This window comes from Castor canadensis, chromosome 14, assembly GCF_047511655.1.
Source record: "Castor canadensis chromosome 14, mCasCan1.hap1v2, whole genome shotgun sequence".
Classification (NCBI taxonomy): domain Eukaryota; kingdom Metazoa; phylum Chordata; class Mammalia; order Rodentia; family Castoridae; genus Castor; species Castor canadensis.
The window spans coordinates 51,080,303-51,099,024 of record NC_133399.1 but is presented as its reverse complement, the minus strand read 5'-3'; the positions used below and the strand labels follow the sequence as shown (position 1 = coordinate 51,099,024).

General features: G+C 54.9%; 1 protein-coding gene across 1 annotated transcript; it reads left to right on the top strand.

The window, feature by feature from the left end:
* The first annotated feature begins 1,841 nt into the window (after positions 1–1,841).
* On the top strand, positions 1,842–17,367 carry Lingo3 (leucine rich repeat and Ig domain containing 3). Its single transcript, XM_074054569.1, has 2 exons — positions 1,842–1,928; positions 12,993–17,367. The coding sequence occupies exon 2, from the start codon at positions 13,039–13,041 to the stop codon at positions 14,815–14,817; it is 1,779 nt and encodes a 592-aa protein (XP_073910670.1). The 5' UTR covers positions 1,842–1,928; positions 12,993–13,038; the 3' UTR covers positions 14,818–17,367.
* The last annotated feature ends 1,355 nt before the right edge of the window (positions 17,368–18,722 follow it).

Genomic DNA, 18,722 nt, shown 5'->3' with positions numbered 1-18,722 from the left:
GCAATAAAGAAGGGGGGACCGAACACAAATAGAACAAATGAGTAAATTACAGAGTATCTTAGGAAATTGTTTGGAGGCTGGGAACAAGGACAGAAGGAGGCCCTGGTGGAGCTGTGACTCAAAGGGAAGCAGGGGGTGGGTGGGAAGTGGGGACAGGCATTCTCAGCAGATGAAGCAGCCCATGCAAAGGCCCTGAGGTAGGAGAATGGACCCAACCTCAAGGTCTTCCCTTCCCTCCAGCCACATTTCTGGAGCAATAACCACAAGCTGGACAGAGCCACCAAGCACCCTGCTGTCCTCTCTGTCATTGAAGAGACAGCTGGCCACCCTGGAACACAGGGACACTTCTAATCCCAATTTGACAGATGTGGATGCTGAGGCTGGAGGGGATGGGTCACCCGCAGTCATATAGCCAGTGCAGGGCAGGAACTACATGTGAACTTAGGTGGTTGACTAATGTCCTTGACCCTCCTTGGGGATGTCCCCCACCACCACCATCCCTAATTTCAGTTCTGCTGTCTTGTGTTTATATCACAAGTCCGCTCCCCTAGCCCACAGCAAGCCTCTGTCCCCTGCAGCACTTCCTCTCCATTGCTTAGCTTGGTACACAATAGGCACTCAATGAATGCCTTCCCCCAAGAGCCCTAAGCAGTATGTATCCGAGTCCCAGAAGCTCAGAGAGAAGTGACCTGCCTGAGGTCACACAGCTCAGTGGCAGTACCTAGGCCCTGCTTTGCACCAGACTTAGGGCTGGCCAGCGTTGGACATGAGGGACCCTGGAGAGGGTGATGACCTCTCCGCAGCCAGGAAAGGAACAGCCTACTCCCTGCCTGGTCCCATGAGGGGACAGGCCTGAGGTCTCCAGGGATGCTGTTTCTGGGCCTCCAGCCAACGCGACAAGTCTGGGAACAGAGCCTGCTTGAGTCACAGGTGGCAGAGCCAATGCCAAGCCACCACCGAAGTTGCTGGAGGCTGCAGAGGGTGGGGAGTAGGAGGGGAGAGGGGAGTGCAAGATGACATGCCCAAGCTCCTGGCTGCAAAGCCCAGACGGTCTCACCCTACCTCCAGGAATGACAGCACCTTCAAACTTGGGCCTGTCTGCTTATCTGGAAAATGGGACAATAGAAGTGTAGAGATGTAGCAAGGAGCAATGACACTGTTTAAAACACAGTCACCACTTGGCAATCAGGCTGATGATGCACACTCCCATCTTGTCCTGCTTCTGCCTTGGTTTGTCCTACGAGGGAGCCCCAGTTACCTAGTTCCAGGATTGGAGAAGGGACCATAGACCTGAAACCACCCCAGGGAAAGATGAAGGGAAAAGCATTCACGAAGGGGAACAGCAAGGGTGGAGGGACAAGTGGGATAGGTCTGTGTAAGGAAGAGAGAGACAATGGCATTCTGGGAATGAGAGAGGAATTGTGGGAGGTGGAAGCTGGGCAGATCACACAGGGTGCTAGGGCAATAGGGAGGTTCCAGACATCAGTGGTTAAGCTGGGCTACACAGGGACTGGATCTAATGGCCTGAACTGGGGGGTGGGCAGAGGAGGTGGCAGTTTCCAGAATGTTCCAGATAGGACAACCTGCTGCACTTGGGGAGCCCCTACTATTCCTTCCCAGCAGTCTACACAGGCCCCCAAGGCTACGGGGGCGAAGTACCCTCGTACCCTAACCGGCTGGGTGCCCCGGTGTGTCGGCAGCGCCGCCTTCTGAGCCCCCACCTGCACCCACGTGTCCTCTCGCACCTGCAGCCCCGCGCTTGCCCTGCGCCGCCCGCGCGCCCCCGCCATTCACATGGGGAGGCCGGCGGCGGCAACGCGCGGCGGGGGCGCGCACGGCAGAGCCGGGAGGCGGCAGCGGCGGCTGCTCGTGTGGGCTCCGGGCGGTCCCCGCGCCGCAGCCCGCGCCGTATCTGCGGAGCTGCCCAGGTGAGTGGTCGCCCGGAGCGGGGGTGACAGCCAAAGTCCCGGGAACCCGCGCCCTACGCCCGCAGCCCCCCAGCGCGCCGGGTCCTTGCCCCGAGCGACCCTCCTCAGCGCGTTGCCCTCCGGAAGGCCCCCAGAATTCCCTGGAAACTTCGGGGCGATCCCCCACATTGGGGTCCCCCGCTCCAACCCTGGGGCGCCGAGCGTGGAGCTGGGTGGGCATCTCCGGGGGCAGTGGGAAGCTTGGGAGGATGCACCCCCTCCTTGGGGGCGTGAAGGGGCTTTGGCTGCGTCTGGGGGACGCTGGAGACGGAGCCGCAACTCCGCACCTTCCTATGCCCCCTCTGCTAACAGAAAAGCAAATGGGGTGTTTGGGGTCCGCGCCAGGACACGCGGCATCCAGGAGCTGGTGACAACCCAGCCTAGCGGGGAGGGAACGGGGTGCTGAGCCCCTGCTATGCAGCCTGTGTCCGAGCAACACACCCAGGATGGTTGGAGCTTCTGTGCATCCCTGAGACCCGGCCTGAGGTCTTCCAGAGCCCGTGGGGCCTGGACATAGAAGCCCCAGGCGTAATTCAACAAGTTGGGGGCCCCTGTGCTTCATCTGAGCACTAGAAAAGACCTGGCCTCCTCGCAGACCACCTTGTAACTGGGTTTCTCAACACATGGGGGTGGCTAAGATGCAGGTGTCCCACCGCCCACCCCAGTTCTGAGAAATCAGAACTTCGGTCAGGTGGGGGGGTGGGGGGCAGGAACCTGTATCTCTAACCACCACGCGGCCCTGTAGAATCCGTGTATGTGCACAGGGATGCCTGACAACCTCTTGCTTCTGGTGGGGTGGGGAGGGACATCTGGCATGGAGTGCCCATAGACAGAGGCTGTCCGGGGCTTGGAACCTGAGGACCTTGGGGGACAGCGGAGCTGTGAGGCCCAGAGCAACCCCAGTGCTCCCTGGAAGAGGTGTCCAGGTGGGAAGCCTGTGGCTTGTGAGTGACTGCAGAAGGAGAACCCAGTTGGAAACAGGTTCCAGGAGGAGGGAGGGAGTCTGTGGGTACAACTGCCTGACCCTGATCCCCCTCTGAGCCAAAGCAGAAGCTGCTGGAGACAGAGTGTGAGCAGAGACAGCCTAGTGGTTCTCCACTCACCCAGCTCCTTCCAGATGCCCAGATGACATGGGGTGACAGGAAGAGGACAGTCCAGATGGTCCCGGGGTTCAGGGGGGTTGTCCTCAGCTTTCCAACTGCACTTCTGTTCCCCTCCCTTCTGGCAAGTGACATCCCCCTCTGAGGTGTGGTTTCTCAGCTCCTCCCATGGGATTAAGTGAGATGATGGGCATTGCACCCAAGCTCAGAAACCCCGGGTGGTTATGATGCAGTAATAGTCCCCATCTACACCTGCATGGCCTCACTGTTCCCATCTGTACAATGGGGGTGGCCACTGCTGTCCACCCCCAGATGAAGCCCAGCATCTGAATGCACCTGGTTGAGTGGAGGAGAGAAAGCAGATCTCCTCCAGGGTTTGATGTCTCTTCCCACAATGCTGTCAATCCAGGGCACCCCTGAGTCACCACCTTGTCACCAGATAGAGAGCCTCTTGGAGAACTCTCCAAGCAAAGCTTGTCTCTGGTGGGCCGCCCACCACCCTGCATGTCAATCCTGGGCCTTGGAAGAGTAAGGAGGTGGGATTTTGTGGAAAGGATCTGGCATCAGACCCGAATTTCAATGCTCACAGGTGAGCTAGGGCCCACCCTGACAGTCTCCTTTTCTCCACAATGAGCTTCGTTATCCCCACCTTCCATGCCAGTGGGTAAGCAGCCATATAGTATTCAGTAGGCACTGCAAAAGTGCTCCAAATCTAGAGACGCCCCTGCAGAGGTCACACAGCGCCCACACACAGGCTAACAAGAAAAGTGGGTCAGGAGGCCCCCAGTCCCCCAGAGGGTTGACAGGGACTAACAGCAGATGGATACTAATTAGGGCTTAATGATTTGTCATGGATGAAAACCCTGGGAGGGCCCAGATCTAGGACAGAGGATATGCCAGTACTGGGGAGCCAGCAGTGTGTCCCCAAAAGTGGACCACAGAGAACAGGGTGCTCTGTGGGACTGAGCCCCTGCCACCCACAACTGTCCTAGAAGCACAGACGGGATGCTCCAAGCTCTGCCAGACCCCCTCCCCTCCCCATGCTCCCATGCCCTGATTTTGGTAGGGGCAAAGGGGCCAAGGATGGGTGACCACTGTGGCCTTGGGACATTCCTGCCTTCCACAAGCTCAGCCTCCAGGAAGCCTTTCCCAAGGAAGACTTCACAACCTGAACTGAGAGAGAACAGGAGGTAGGATGTGTCTGAGGTCACCTGAGGACACCAGTGGGGTACCAAGTGCTGCTCAGAATAGATGAGGTAGCCTTCTAGGGGCTGGACCAGGAGCCAAGGAAACTAGGCAGCCCCAGCCATACTCTGTCTCTCTTTGGCTAAGCACTTCCCGGAATCCATAGCTTAGGAGAGTCAGGGGCCAAGAAAGGGGGCCTCCACTCCCCAGATCCTGCCAAAGAGGACAGCTCTTTGGGTAAGGAAGTCCCCTAGGCAGGTTCCTGCACTGCAGCTGATGCATATGTCAGACCCTGGTGGGGGTGGGGGCTGAGCATTTTTTGTATTGTGAGCCCTGGGAAGTAGGTGCCTGGCTCTGGGGAGGCTGTGTCCCATCCCTGTATTCAAAACCACAGTGACCCTGCTGGTGGAGTGGGTCAAGTAGTAGAACACCTGCCTAGCAAGCGTGAAACCCTGAGTTCAAACCCCAGTGCCACCAAAAATAAAAGAAAAATAAAACCAGCACCAGCAAGCACACACTCAGTACTTGCTGAATGAATGGAGACTTGGCCAACAGCAGAACAGGGCTTTGGACTCAGAGCTCCAGGCCTGGTCAGCCCCCCATGGAGATTTCCATAGCAATGCCAGTTTATGAAGAAACTTCTTGGCTGATTTTCCTTCTCATATGAGCCCAGGAAGGTGGTACTAGTCCTGTGCAGCCCTTTTGCAAAAGAGGAAATGAGGCTTAGCATGGTTGTACACATCTGTAACCTCAGCTACTTGGGAAACAGAGGCAGGAAGATCATGAGTTTGAGGCTAGCCCCAACAAAGTTAGCAAAGTACATTGGGAGAATGACTCAAGTGGTAGAGCATCTGCCTAGCATGCATGAGGCCCTGAGTTAAAATCCCAGTACTGCCAAAAAAATTAATATAAATAAATAGCAAAATACAAAGCGCTGGGAGCATGACTCAATTGGTAGAACACGTTGCCTGGCATATGCAAGGCCGCAAGGTCCCAGATTCAAGTCCTATACTGTCAAAAAGAAAAGAAAAGGAAACCAAGGCCAGGGTAGTGAATGGTGAGCTATGAGGGACCCTTAAGTTCTTCTCCTGCTCTACATGGGTACTTGGTTTCTGGCTTAGCCTCCTGTTCATTTCGGGGCTCCCGAAATTATGTCTGGATGTACTGAGCCTCCAAGCACCCAGCCCTCCATGGCAGGGGAGTAATAGGTCTCTGCTTGTGGTTGGGGTCTCGATAGAGAGGAGACTTGCAGGTTCAGGTGAGGGAGGGTGATCCAGGTCAGCCACTAGGGAGCTGGATGCATATTCAAAGTGCATCTCTAATCATGGCATACTCTCGCTCAGAATCCACCCATGACTCCCCATTGCTCATAACACCTAGTGGGAATACTTCATGTCAGCTTCCATGCCCTGTATGGGTTGACCCTCACTGACCCCAACTCCACCTCCCAAACTCAGACAACTCTGGGCCACCAGCCTCTCTCATTTCTGCCTCTCAGAGCACAAGCCTGTCCTGTTGTTCCCTGTCAGCTGTTCCCTGCTGAGATTGGAACACAGCCTGACTTCAGCAGACAGGATTTCCAGCCATGACAGACAGAGCAGCAGACCCTCACACGGCTCCCTGATTCACTTCCTTCGCAGAACTTTTCCAAACCATTGATCCACTTTATTTGTTTGATGAATTTTCTCTCAGTAAGAGAAGCAGACACAAAAAGTCTACAGTGTGTGACTTTATTGATAACATCCAGACTAGACGAATCCAAAGACAGGAAGTGGACTCATGGGTGCCAGGGGCTGGAGAGGGGTTGGGGTAACTGCTCATGGGAACAGGGCAACTTTTGGAGTGATGAAATGTTCTAGAATTAGAAATAGTGGCTGCACTTGTCTGTGAATATTCTAAAAAGCATATTCTAGAGCATTAACAATAGGGAAAATGCACCCCGTGGAGGTTGGGATACCATGAGTCCCCAACACCCACTCATGGCTGGCATGTATGGCATTTAGGAGGAATTGAGACCTGGGGTGCACTCAGTGGGCAGCAGGGTCTGCACAGGGGCCACCCTGTCCCACTCAGGACAGGCCCCTGGCTTCCCCACAGTAACTGAAGCTGGCCCTCCCCAGACCTGCCAAGACATCCATGCCTGTGTCCTTGAAGTATGCTTCCTCCTTTTGCAGGGGTTGATTCCTCATCCTTGGACCCCTGAGGCCCAGCGGTAAATGCTCCAGGTGACCGCAGCCTGAGAAGGGACTGTGGGCACAGATACAACCCAGCCTTAGGGACTCTGCCCATAGTGGGGACAGGGCAGAAGGGTTCCAGCCACCAGCCTGGCTCCAGCTTCTGTAAACAGAAGATGTCCTGTTCCTGTGGCCAGGGTACAGGCTCAGGAGATGACATTCCCTGGGGACACAGCTGTCCCCTCTTGCCATAGCATTTATAGCCTTTGATGTACCATGTGCTTGTATTGTACATTGCCCATACCACACTGGGAGCCCCTTAAGGACAGGGACATGTGTCTTTGTTCCTTGTTGTGTTTCTAGTTCGTGGGCAAATGCCTGCTACCAGACAGGTGATGAATGATGGGATGAATGAGCAAATGACTCCAAGACATCTAGGAAGGACATGTGCCCATCTCTCGTGTCTCTCCAAGCCTCAGTTTCCCTGTCTGGAAAACACGCTTGTGGAGGTGCTGGTTCTGCAAAGGGTTTAGGTGTTTTGGTGCCTGGTCTGTGATTCCAGGAGCAATCAATCCTTGTCATCAGGGACTTTGATCTGCAGTAGCCACACACCAGTGTGGCCCCTGTGGGCCACATGGGTCCAACTCCAACACTAACCATACCTGCAGCTAAAGAGGGTTGCCTAGGTCCAAGATTGAGCCTCACGTGCAGACTGGTCCTCAGGGCTCCCCCATTCCTGAGCACATCCCCTAAACACATGCCAGCCTCACTGGCCCCAAAGCTCTCTGTGACCATGACCAGCAGCCCTGCAATCATAAGAAGCTGGCAACCTCACTTGGCCAAGGGCAGCTCCTGGTCCAAAGAGTAGGCAGAAGTCAAGTCCCCTAGAAAACAGTGTCCTGGTCTAGAAGGCCATAGGGGAAATACAAGAGGTAGGTTCATGAGGTTGAGACTGTGCTGTGTGACCCTGAGAACATCACTTTCCTCCTCTCTGGGCCTCTGCTTCCCTGTCTGTCACAGGCTGAATGACTTCACAGGCATCATCTATTGGGTGCCTGCTCTAGACCACCAAGGACCCTCACTGGGACACCCTGTCCCCCCAGGGGACCTTGGGCCATATCTGGGGACTTGTGGTCATCACAATTGGGGAGCTCCTGGCATGGAGTGGGTGGGGGCCAGGGATGCTGCTCAGCACCCAGTGCCCAGGACACCCCCACAGAGAACAAACTGGCCCAGTGTCCACAGAGCTGAGGGCGAATGTCAGAGTGACAGGTCTAGTCACAGCCCAGCCCTGTCCTACAGGTGGGCACTCTGAAGCCAGAGGCAGGAAGAGGGACCTTTGAGTTCTACTGTGAGCCACAGCCTGGCTGAAAAAAAGAGGTTAGAGTGGGTAACAGTGGCCTGGCAGCAGCAGGTAATACCAAGAAGGTGGATCTGGGATATATTTGCAAGTTGAGCTGACAGCGTCTGGTAGCAGATTGGCGGGGGTATAGGGTATGCCAGCAAGGAGAGTTGACGTTTCTGGCCTGCACAGCAGGTCAGGTGAAGCTCAGTACTGGTGATCGTAACATTGGGACACTGCCATCCTGGGGAGCATCTAGGACATGGCTGAAACTCAGGAGACATATGGTAGTCAAGACTTGCAGTTTAAAGTCATCACTGAACATGTGGTGGTGGAGTCCCAGGAAGATAAGAGGATATGTCCCAAGTGGTCATCAGGTCCCTAAGTGGGAATGGACAGAGATGGCCCTGCAGGCACCCCTCCTCCAAGGCCAGGACAGCAAGAAGAGGAGAGGAGAGAATGAAAGATCAAGACCAGTGTGCCTACACCTCCTCACATTTCATCTCCCAACCTTCCCCTTCAGTGCCCTTGCCTGTTCCGCCCTTTCAGCCTGCTTTAGGTCTCCATGCAAACACCCAGGACAGGAGCCCAGTGTCCTAAAAGTCAGCAGCAGTCAGATACCAGTGGCTCACACCTGTAGTCCTAGCCACTTGGGAGGCTGAAATCAGGAGGATCATGGCTCAAGGCCAGCCCTGGCAAATAGTTCACTAGACCCAATCTCCAAAATAACCACAACAAAATAGACTGGAGGTGTAACTCAACCAGTAGAGCACCTTTTGTTGCAAGAATGAACCCAAGAGTTCAAACCCCAATTCCACCCAAAAAAAAAAAATGTTAGCAGCAGAAGCAAGACTGGAATCCAGAACCCAATCCCAATCAGAAACAGGAGGTCCCAGCCATTTGACCCTAATGTAAAGCCCAGAGCTCCAGGGGAAGGAAGCGGGGCAGAGAGGCTCACCACCTGCACATGGGTGCCCAGCACCTTCATCATGTGGTACTGGCAAGAGTTGGGCGACCTTAGGGATCTTGGCTGTGGCCCCTACCAGGCTTCCACCCAAGATACCCTTCATGTAGCAGCTAGTGAATGCCCAAGGAAGTGAGACCCAGCTAGGCCACACAGTGCCTGGAGAGCCTGCAGGTCCTCAGGGCTCCCTCCCAGCCTCCATCCCTCCCCACCACCCACAAAGGAAACGACAGGGCAGGGCCTGTGGGAAGAGGTTAGAGTTGAAAAACTAGGTAAAACTAGGTCACAGCTTGAGTGGCCATTGCCAGGCAGGCATGAGGGATCAGTTGTCCAGCATGTTTGCGAGAGTAATTATAGAGTGAGCGCTGTAGGACTCCCCAGAGGGCTCTTGTGCCTGTGGTTTGACAGACCAGGGCCAGAGAGGGCCCATCAGAGGTCAAACAGCGCTGAAGCCTCCTGCCAGTGTCTTAGTAACTGTAATGGAACGATTCCTGACCTGTTGGTACCTGAGTACTGCCTGCATTTGTCCTCATCCACATCGCATTGGAACTGCTTTAAAAAATTCTTTTCCATGGCTGGGCACTGTGACCCACACTTGTAATTCCAGCTGTTCAGGAGATGGAAATCAGGAGGATAGTGGCTCAAGGCTAACCTGGGCAAAAAAGTTAGCTGAACTCTATCTCAACAAACAAGCCAGATGTGGTGGTACACACTTGTCATCCCAGTTACACAGGAGGCTGTGGGTAGAAGGACTGAGGTCTGAAGCTGGCCCCAGGCGAAAACAGGAGGCCCTAACTCAAAAATAACTACAGCAGGCTGGAAGAGTGTCTCAAGTAGTAGAGCACCCACCTAGCAATAGCAAGGCCTGAGTTCAAACTCCAGTACTGAAACAAAAAAAAAAAAAAAAGATTTTCTTTGCCTGGAGTCCCAATACTCTTGGGAGACAGAGGCAGGAAGATTGCAAGCCTAAGGTACCTACCAGGACCCTGTGTCAAAAACACAAATAAATAAACAAACCCTGGAGGGCTGGGGTGTCTCGCTGGAGCACTTGCCTAACATGCACAAGGCCCTGGGTTCATACCTAGCACTGCCAAAAAAAAAAGGTCCATCAAAACCAAAATCGTGTTTTAAACTTTAGTACAGAAACTGCAGGATCCTGTCTTCCCTTCACATTTGTTAAAAAGAATGATTAGCAAGTGTTACAGGGATGTGAGTGCCATCCAGCTCCACCCAAAATGCCTTGTGCCCCTGACTGGAAGGTCCTCATGACAGAACTAGGCAGCTGTTTCCCTAAAGGGGGAGGGGTCCAAAGTCTTGGATGCCTCCGCAGCTAACTGCCCCCCCCCCACCTGCCAAGTCCTTCAAGGCACAGTACAACATTGTAAAGCTTTGCTGAGAGTCTGTGTCAGGGAAGAGAGAGGGGAGGGAAGCTGTGCCAAGGTCCTGGGGCAGCATGGAGTACAGCAAGAGTCCCACACTCTGGAGGAGTTGTGGCTGCTAGGATGAGGCCAGGCAGGTGGGCAAGGTTGCCTTGCTGGGTCCTGCATCCCAAGGATGGATGCACAAAATTTCCCCAGCAGTCTTGGAAATGTTCTAGTTAGGAGCATGATGGAGAAGATGGTTTCATCCAGTGGTGGTGGCAGTGAGCGAGGGGGAAAGGGAGGCAGAGGCAGAGCAGGTGCTACAGGGACTTGAGAGCAGCACAAAGGACTTTCTTTATTCCCAGGGTGTGTAGCTGCCCCCTCCAGAGCACAGCCAAATAGCTCTGTTCCTACCAGGAGTCTGCTTGAGGCTGAAGGACATCAGCCATTCTCCCCCACCCAGGACAGAGCCAGAGAGACCCCATTTCTCTGAAGCTGGCTCTGACACTCTGTCCCCATTCCCTGGCAAGGGGAGAGTTACCTCCTGACCATACGAGCTGGAATAGAAACCCAGGAGTATCCACAGAGTCCAGGACAGGTTTAAGGAGATAAGCTGCCAGAGTTGAGAGATGGACAGCTACCTGGAAAGCCACAGCACTTCTGGTTCACTTTCCCCTCCTGGGATGCACCCTCTCATGTACTGTCCATGGGCAACAGCACAGGAAAGAATGACCTACAAAGCAGCCTGAGAAGGAGTTTGCTGCAGGGTAAGATTCTATCCCCTGCAATGGATCAGGATTGCTGGGGAGTGATGGGTGGCTGCCTGAGGGCTTAAGTTGCTGAGATGCCAAAAATAGCCACGTGGCAGACAGGAAGTGGTCCTGCAGAATTGGCTGGGGTAGCACTGTCCAACTGCCATCTGGTTGTCCCTCCTCCTCCCTGACCCCACCTCAACCTCTGAGGTCTGGGCAGCAGCCAGGCAGAGCTCGAGAGGAAAGGATGCCAGCAGACTGCAGGAAGACAGCTGGGAGGCACTGCACAAGGACCTAAGGCTGACCATTGAAGCCCCATATCCTCTGCTACCAAGACCCCTCCCAAGTTCTCTCCCACCTTCACGCCACTAGCTCCACCTGCAACTTCCTTTGCTGCCCACTCCATCCCAGAGCCTTTGCACTGACTGTTCCCCCAGCCTGGAGGCTCTGCCTGAACAGCAGAAATGTGTGCTTTCAAAGTTTTGGAGGCCAGAAGTCCAAAATCAAGGTATTAGCAGAGCCAGGTCACTCTGTAGGCTCTAGGGAGGGTCTTTTCCAACTCTTCCAGCCTCTAGGGCTCCAAGGAGGGTCCTTCCTGCTTCTGGGGCTCCTAGCACCCCTTGGCTTGAGGCTGCATCAATCTAGTCTCTGCTTCCATCTCCGCACAGCCTTATTTCCCATGTGTATCTGTGTTTATCCAAATGTCCCTCTTGTTATAAGGGCACCAGTCATTGGACAAGGCCACCCTCATCCAGTGTGACATTGTAACCTAATCACATCTACAAAGACTCTTATTTTGGGGCTAGCAGTGTGGCTAAGTGGTAGAGCACCTGCCTCAAAAGCATGAAGTCCTGAGTTCAAACCCTAGTACCACCAAAAGACTATTTCCAATATAATTAACACACTTAATACCAGTGCAGGGGGGAGAGACATTCAGCCCAAGACAGGGTCAGCTCAAATGTCACCTTTCCCAGCCTGCAGTCACCCTCCTTCAACTCTGACCACCCTCCCTGCCAATGTCCCTCAGGGCCTGAAGCAATACATTCGGTGTTTTTGTTGCCCATTTTATCACATCCATTGATGTTTACCAAGTGGGACTGTGTCCCCCCGAGCACATTTCTGGGCTCAGGGATGACAATTATGAGGAAGACAAAGGCCTTGGAGAGTTGATAATTCGGTTGGAAAAGACAGTCTACAGGCACTCACATACTATAATTTCAGATGGTAGGTCAAGCCATGTAGACATACAGATGAATAGGACTTGGCACTGGGGAGGGGAGATTGGGACCACCTGTGTTCTCACTCTATTGATGTAAGACCAAGGAGGACAGGATCTGCCTGAGACAGTCACCTGTGCCTTCAAGCCTAGCATACAATAGGAACTCAATAAATCTTTTTTTTTCTTTTGGGGTGCTGGGGTTTAAACTCCAGGCCTCATGCTTGCTAGGCAGGTGGTCTACCACTTGAGCCATTCCACCAGCCCCCCACCCCCAATTTAACTTTATTTGAACAGGTCCTCTCTAACTCAGTGAATCCTCTCTTTGGTGCTGTTCTTATTGAGATAAAATTCGTGTAACATAAAACTCATTCTTTTCAAATACAAATCATTGGTTCTTAGCACATTCACAAGGTTGTGCAACCATCCCTTCTAATTCTAAACCTTTCTTATCACCACCAAAATGAAGCTCCATCCCCATGAGCAGTCACCCCATCTCCCCTCTCACCCCCCCCCATACCACAGTCCACTTCCTATCTCTAGTTCTGACATTTTCTATCAGAATCACACGCTTGTGGGGCCTTGTGTGTCTAGTCCTCAAGATCCCTCCATGTTGTAGTGTATATCGGAGCCTTGTTCGAGTTCATGGCTGAGTGGTGCTCCAGTGCAGCTAGACCATGCTGTGTGTGACAGTTTGTCTGTGATACACACTTGGGCTGTCCTCACCTTTCATCTATTAGCAACACTGCACTGTGAACATCTGTGTACAGGTTTCTGGGGACGCATGGTTCGATGGTTCGGTTCTCTCAGGAGTATAGGAGTGCGTCCCCTGGTGGACAAAACAGCCCTGGCCCTCCTGGGGTGGGAAGGCTCTCTACACATTAACACCCACCCGTCCGTCAATGCTAACTCCGCCCCGCCCGGTCCCCAGGTGCGCAGGAGGATGGTGGCGCGGCCCTAGGCCCAGGCTCCGCACCATGACCTGCTGGCTGCGCATGCTCAGCCTGCACTTGCTGCTGCTGCCTGTGGCACCGCCTCCGACCGGGGGCTGCCCGGCCCGCTGCGAGTGCGCCGTTCTGACGCGCGCCGTGGCCTGCGCACGCCGCCGCCTGACCGCAGTGCCCGAAGGCATCCCAGTCGAGACGCGCCTGCTGGAGCTGAGCCGCAACCGCATCCGCTGCTTGAACCCGGGGGACCTGGCGGCTCTGCCCTCACTGGAAGAGCTGGACCTGAGTCAGAACGTCATAGCGCACGTAGAACCAGGCGCCTTCGCAAACCTGCCGCGCCTGCGCGTGCTGCGTCTCCGTGGCAACCAGCTCAAGCTCATCCCACCCGGGGTCTTCACGCGCCTGGACAACCTCACGTTGCTAGACCTGAGTGAAAACAAGCTGGTCATCCTGCTGGACTATACGTTCCAGGATCTGCATAGCCTGCGCAGGCTCGAGGTGGGCGACAACGACCTGGTGTTCATCTCGCGCCGGGCCTTCGCGGGGCTGCTGGCCCTGGAGGAGCTCACCCTAGAACGTTGCAACCTCACGACGCTGTCCAGCGAGTCACTGGGCCACCTGCGAGGCCTGGGTGCCCTGCGCCTGCGACACCTGTCCATCGCGGCCCTGGAGGATCAGAACTTCCGAAAGCTTCCGGGACTGCTGCACCTGGAGATCGACAACTGGCCGCTGCTGGAAGAGGTGGCCGCGGGCAGCTTGCGGGGCCTCAACCTGACCTCGTTGTCGGTCACCCACACTAACATCACCGCTGTACCGGCCGCCGCGCTCCGACATCAGGCACACCTGACCTGCCTCAACCTATCGCACAACCCCATCAGCACAGTGCCGCGTGGGTCCTTCAGAGACCTGGTCCGCCTGCGGGAGCTGCATTTGGCCGGAGCCCTGCTGGCCGTGGTGGAGCCGCAGGCTTTTCTGGGCCTGCGCCAGATTCGTTTGCTCAACCTCTCCAACAACCTGCTCTCCACACTGGAGGAGAGCACCTTCCACTCGGTCAACACGCTGGAGACGCTGCGCATGGATGGGAACCCGCTGGCCTGCGACTGTCGCCTGCTCTGGATCGTGCAGCGCCGCAAGACCCTCAACTTCGACGGACGGCTGCCGGCCTGCGCCACCCCAGCCGAGGTGCGCGGCGACGCACTGCGCAACCTGCCAGACTCGGTGCTGTTTGAATACTTCGTGTGCCGAAAACCCAAGATCCGCGAGCGCCGGCTGCAGCACATCACGGCCACCTCAGGTGACGACGTTCGCTTTCTGTGCCGCGCCGAGGGCGAGCCGGTACCCGCCGTGGCCTGGGTGACGCCTCAGCACCGGGCGGTGACGGCCAGTAGCGCCGGCAGGGCACGCGTGCTGCCAGGGGGGACGCTAGAAATCCTGGACACTCGGCCACAGGACAGCGGTACTTACACGTGCGTAGCCAGCAACGCGGGTGGCAATGACACCTACTTCGCCACTCTGACCGTGCAGCCGGAGCCGGCCTCCAACGGGACCCTGAGCGAGGGCCGCAATGAGACGCAGTTAGCTGCAAGCTTCCCGCTGGACCTCACCACCATCCTGGTGTCCACGGCCATGGGTTGCATCACCTTCCTTGGCGTGGTTCTGTTCTGCTTCCTGCTGCTGTTTGTGTGGAGCCGGGGCCGCGGGCAGCACAAGAACAACTTCTCCGTGGAGTACTCATTCCGCAAGGTGGATGGGCCCGCCACCGCTGCTGGCCAGGGCAGCGCCCGAAAATTCAACATGAAGATGATCTGAGTGGCTAAGGGGCCGGATTGGCACAGCCGGGTCTCTGTCCTCACAGCCAATGTCCACCTATGCATTTTGCTCAGGGGGAGTGGGCTGCAAGCCCCTCCCTAGCAGAACGTACACCTTTTTTGTAGACTCCCAACCGCAGCACTCTTTTTCATCAGGACGCATTTTTGCAGTTTCTCAAGTGTTTTCTAAAGGTTCCCACCTATCTTCCTACCCCTGGTATGGTTGCTGAGCTGGGGGTGGGATAGCGTGAAAGCATGGGCGCCGGCTTCCTTCTACCCACCCATGATGGCTGGGTCTCAGGGCCCAGTTCACACCCAGGAGTCAGAAGCTGCTGCCCTGGAGCTCCTGCCCTTCCTGCCCCCATTCAACTCTCCATCCCAGGACCCAGGAGGACACCCCAGCCTGAGAGAGCACACAGGACTCATAGCACTCACACCTGTGTGTCCCACAGCTCATTTTTATTCACACCTTGGACGCAACCAGTCTTACAGCTCAGAGATGGCACACGGCTCACACCCCACACCCAGCTAATACTGCAGCCAGGACCTGGAATCCTGAGCCAATCGCAGGGCACACAGAACCCTCCTGAGAACACAGCTCACATGTGGAACACGCTCAACTCACACAAGGGGCACAAATGGCTCATAGCAGGGATGCACGCAGTTCACACTCAGCTCATACCAGGGACACACAGAACTCACACCTGGTACACAGCTCACACAAGGGACACATATGACTCAGACCAGGGACATACACAGCTCACACCAGGGACACACACAGCACACACCTGGTACACAGCTCACACCAGAGACACACAGAGCTTACAACTGGGATATATGAAACTCATAGCTGGGACACAGAACTCACCAGGAATATACACAGCTCACTCTAGGAAGACACACAGCTCACCAACATGCACTTCTCACAAACCTGGGAGTTGGCCAATTCTTGCTGAACAAGTCAGGCTCACACTGAAAGCCCAGAACACACCAGTGCTCCTTGTCATGGGTCCCCATTCCCTGTCCCCCATCCTCCATCCCACTAGAATCCTCTGGCTCAGCAGGGATGCCCACTAGGAAAAGCCATGTTCCCAGTGTCATCACACTCCTCAGGACTGCCACTGGCTTTCCCCGATAGTTAGGAGCCACACCCTACAATAGAGTACCTCCCAAAGCCAGCTCTGACAACTTGAGTGTGACCTCCCATGGTCAGCCCTGCTGTCCCACTGTCCAGGTGGGAATGAAAGGGAGAGTGGGGTAGCTCTCAGGGTCCCACTGTGTGCCCTGGAAGAGCAGTAGTGGAGAACCAGGCCAAACATGGTCTTCGTGCTACAGGGAGGACTGGATCTAAGTACTGTGAGAAGGTCACAGAGGTCCCAAGCAGATTACAGCTGAGGTGAAGAAGGGGCCCCATGATTCTGCCTAGTGCTCAGCAGATGGTAAGCACCCCATCCCTGGAGGGAAGCAAGCAAAAATGGTGGTTTCATGGAGGGATTCCAACCCCAGACAGAGCCTGTCCATGACCTGGCCTTCCTACCCAGTTCCTGCCCAACTCTCTACCTCAGCCAGGCTGCAGTTAGGATGTTGTTGGGGGGAAGAGGCACAGGAAACCTTGTGGGGCCTGGTTTCAGCCAAAATGGGACTTGGCCAACAACCAGGAAGGGAGGAAAGATTCCCAGAGGATGTTGTAAGAAGGACTCCAGGCCAGTTTTGCTTCTTCTTGCACAGCTGTGTGATCTGAGGACCACTCTATCAGTGTCCTCCTCTGTAAAGAGAGTCTGAGAGGCCAGCCTTTGCCCCATACTTCCAGACCAGGCCTGTTTTGTTTTGTTTTTTCCCCCTTTGGCACTGGGGCTTGAACTTAAGGCCTTTGCCTTGAGCCACTCCACCAGCCCTATTTTTGTGAAGGGTTTTTCAGGATAGGGTCTTGAAATAGGGTGAACTGTTTGCCCAGGCTGGCTCTGAACCATGATCCTCCTGATCTCTGCCTCCTGAGTAACTAGGATTACAGGTGTGAGCCACTGGTGCCCAACTGTGGATGGACTTGATGGCTAGCCTTGGATCCTGATCCCTCAAGACTCTATCCAGAGAGAAAGCTGGGTTTGTGCAAAGCATGAAGGTGGAGCTTGGCCAGGGACAGGAGCCCATTCTCCCAGGGCTATGGCAGGGAACATGAGGAGCCCTGGTCCCACCGACATATAGATGAGCTAGCAGAACACGAGAAGTGGGACCTGCAACCCCAGACTTCACCCTGAGCTGGGCACCTGCTGCTTGTCCCTCAAGCATCCTCCTGACCCTGGTTACCGTGAGAACCCTAGGGGCCCTCCAAATGACATCCAAGTGCCTTTAGCATCATTAAAAGACAGGAGGGATGTGTTCCTGGCAGCATGAGGGCCTATAGAGAGAGCATCAGTACTTTGAGATTCTCACTTCCTCCCTCAATCCCAACATGAACCAAGACTCCCCAATCTCTCACCCCCCACCCTGCTGTATTTAATTGGAATACAATAAAATTGAAACTAATTTAATAGATTTTGGATTATTTTTAATTCCCATGGGAGTAGAGGCAGGAGGCAGAGGCTGCCAGGTCCCTGGGGGAGAACCACCATGGAGGACCATGGAGGACCACTCAGTGATGGCATTGGAGTTCCCGCTTCAGCATTGGAGCATCCATGCTGTTCCTGATGTGCTTCCAGGCACTGCATGTAATCATTCCAGTCATGCTTATGACAGACCCATGACCTGTCCTGATTCCAACTTGCAGATGGGCCTAGGGACAGTCCTAGGACAGCAAGAATCAGCCCAGCATCCCCAGCTGGAGAGAAATGCTGGCTGAGATGGGTGAGCACAGCCCAGCAGCCATCAGGGAAACTCCTGTGCGAACTCAGGTTGAGGAAGAAAGGAGAAGTTGGGTCCCATGGTGCCTCCCAGAAGTGGCACCTCCCACCCTCAAGAATGGAGAAGTCATTGTTCTTCTGAGAAGATGAGGGAACCATGTCCCTCCCTCCTCTGAGGACTCTGGGAAGAGGCAGGCAGTCCTGAGTCCTGAAATAAAACAAATAAAGCTCCCACCCAACAGATGGGGAAACTGAGGTACAGAGGGGATACACACCCTATGTCAGGGCTCAGACCCCCCACTATGGACAGAGAAAAATACTCAAACTTGTTCTTGGAGGAAGAGGATGGGGTCAGAGTGGACCACAGAGGCTGAAGCCAAGTGGGCCTTGGTCTCCCCGTTTGAGCATGGGAAAAGTGTTCCTTTCCTTTCCTGTCCTTCAGGAGACAAAGGCAGAATAGGGGATGTGAGGAACTCCTCCACACCTGATTTCACAGAAGCCCAGGGGTGGGGAGTGCTGGGTGGAGGTCCCTCCCAGGGGTCTCATTTCCCCACTTCCCCCTGAAGCCAAGGAAGGGAATTTAGAGCCTCTTGTATGCCTCAGTTTCCCTATCCATGAGGGCTTCCCGTTCCCTATCCGACATCTGTGAGCCCCTAAGCCAAACCACACACAATACCTAAGTGCACCTGACTTCTCCTTACCCATGGGGTCAGCAGGTATGAAAGGGAGACCCTAATGAAGAGACCTCTGTCAGGCACCCAGAGCCTGGCTGGTATGAGAGTTGCCTAACTACCAGCTGGAAACTCAGAAAGGGACCCCCTTGGGGGGGGCTGCAAGATCCCCCCAAAACACAGAAAGGACCGAGCCCTTCGCATGTCCTCTCTGGGAGTAAACTGACCATCCCTGCTTCAGTGTCCCTTCCTGGGTGGAGCAGGGATGGTGAGTGGGTGCCACAGTTCATGCCACCCACTCACACATCTCCAACCCCCAGCTTCCAGCCTAAACATCTGAGGGATCCTGGGGAGGATCTTTCTATGTCCCCTCCACCTACACAAACTTAACTCCCTCC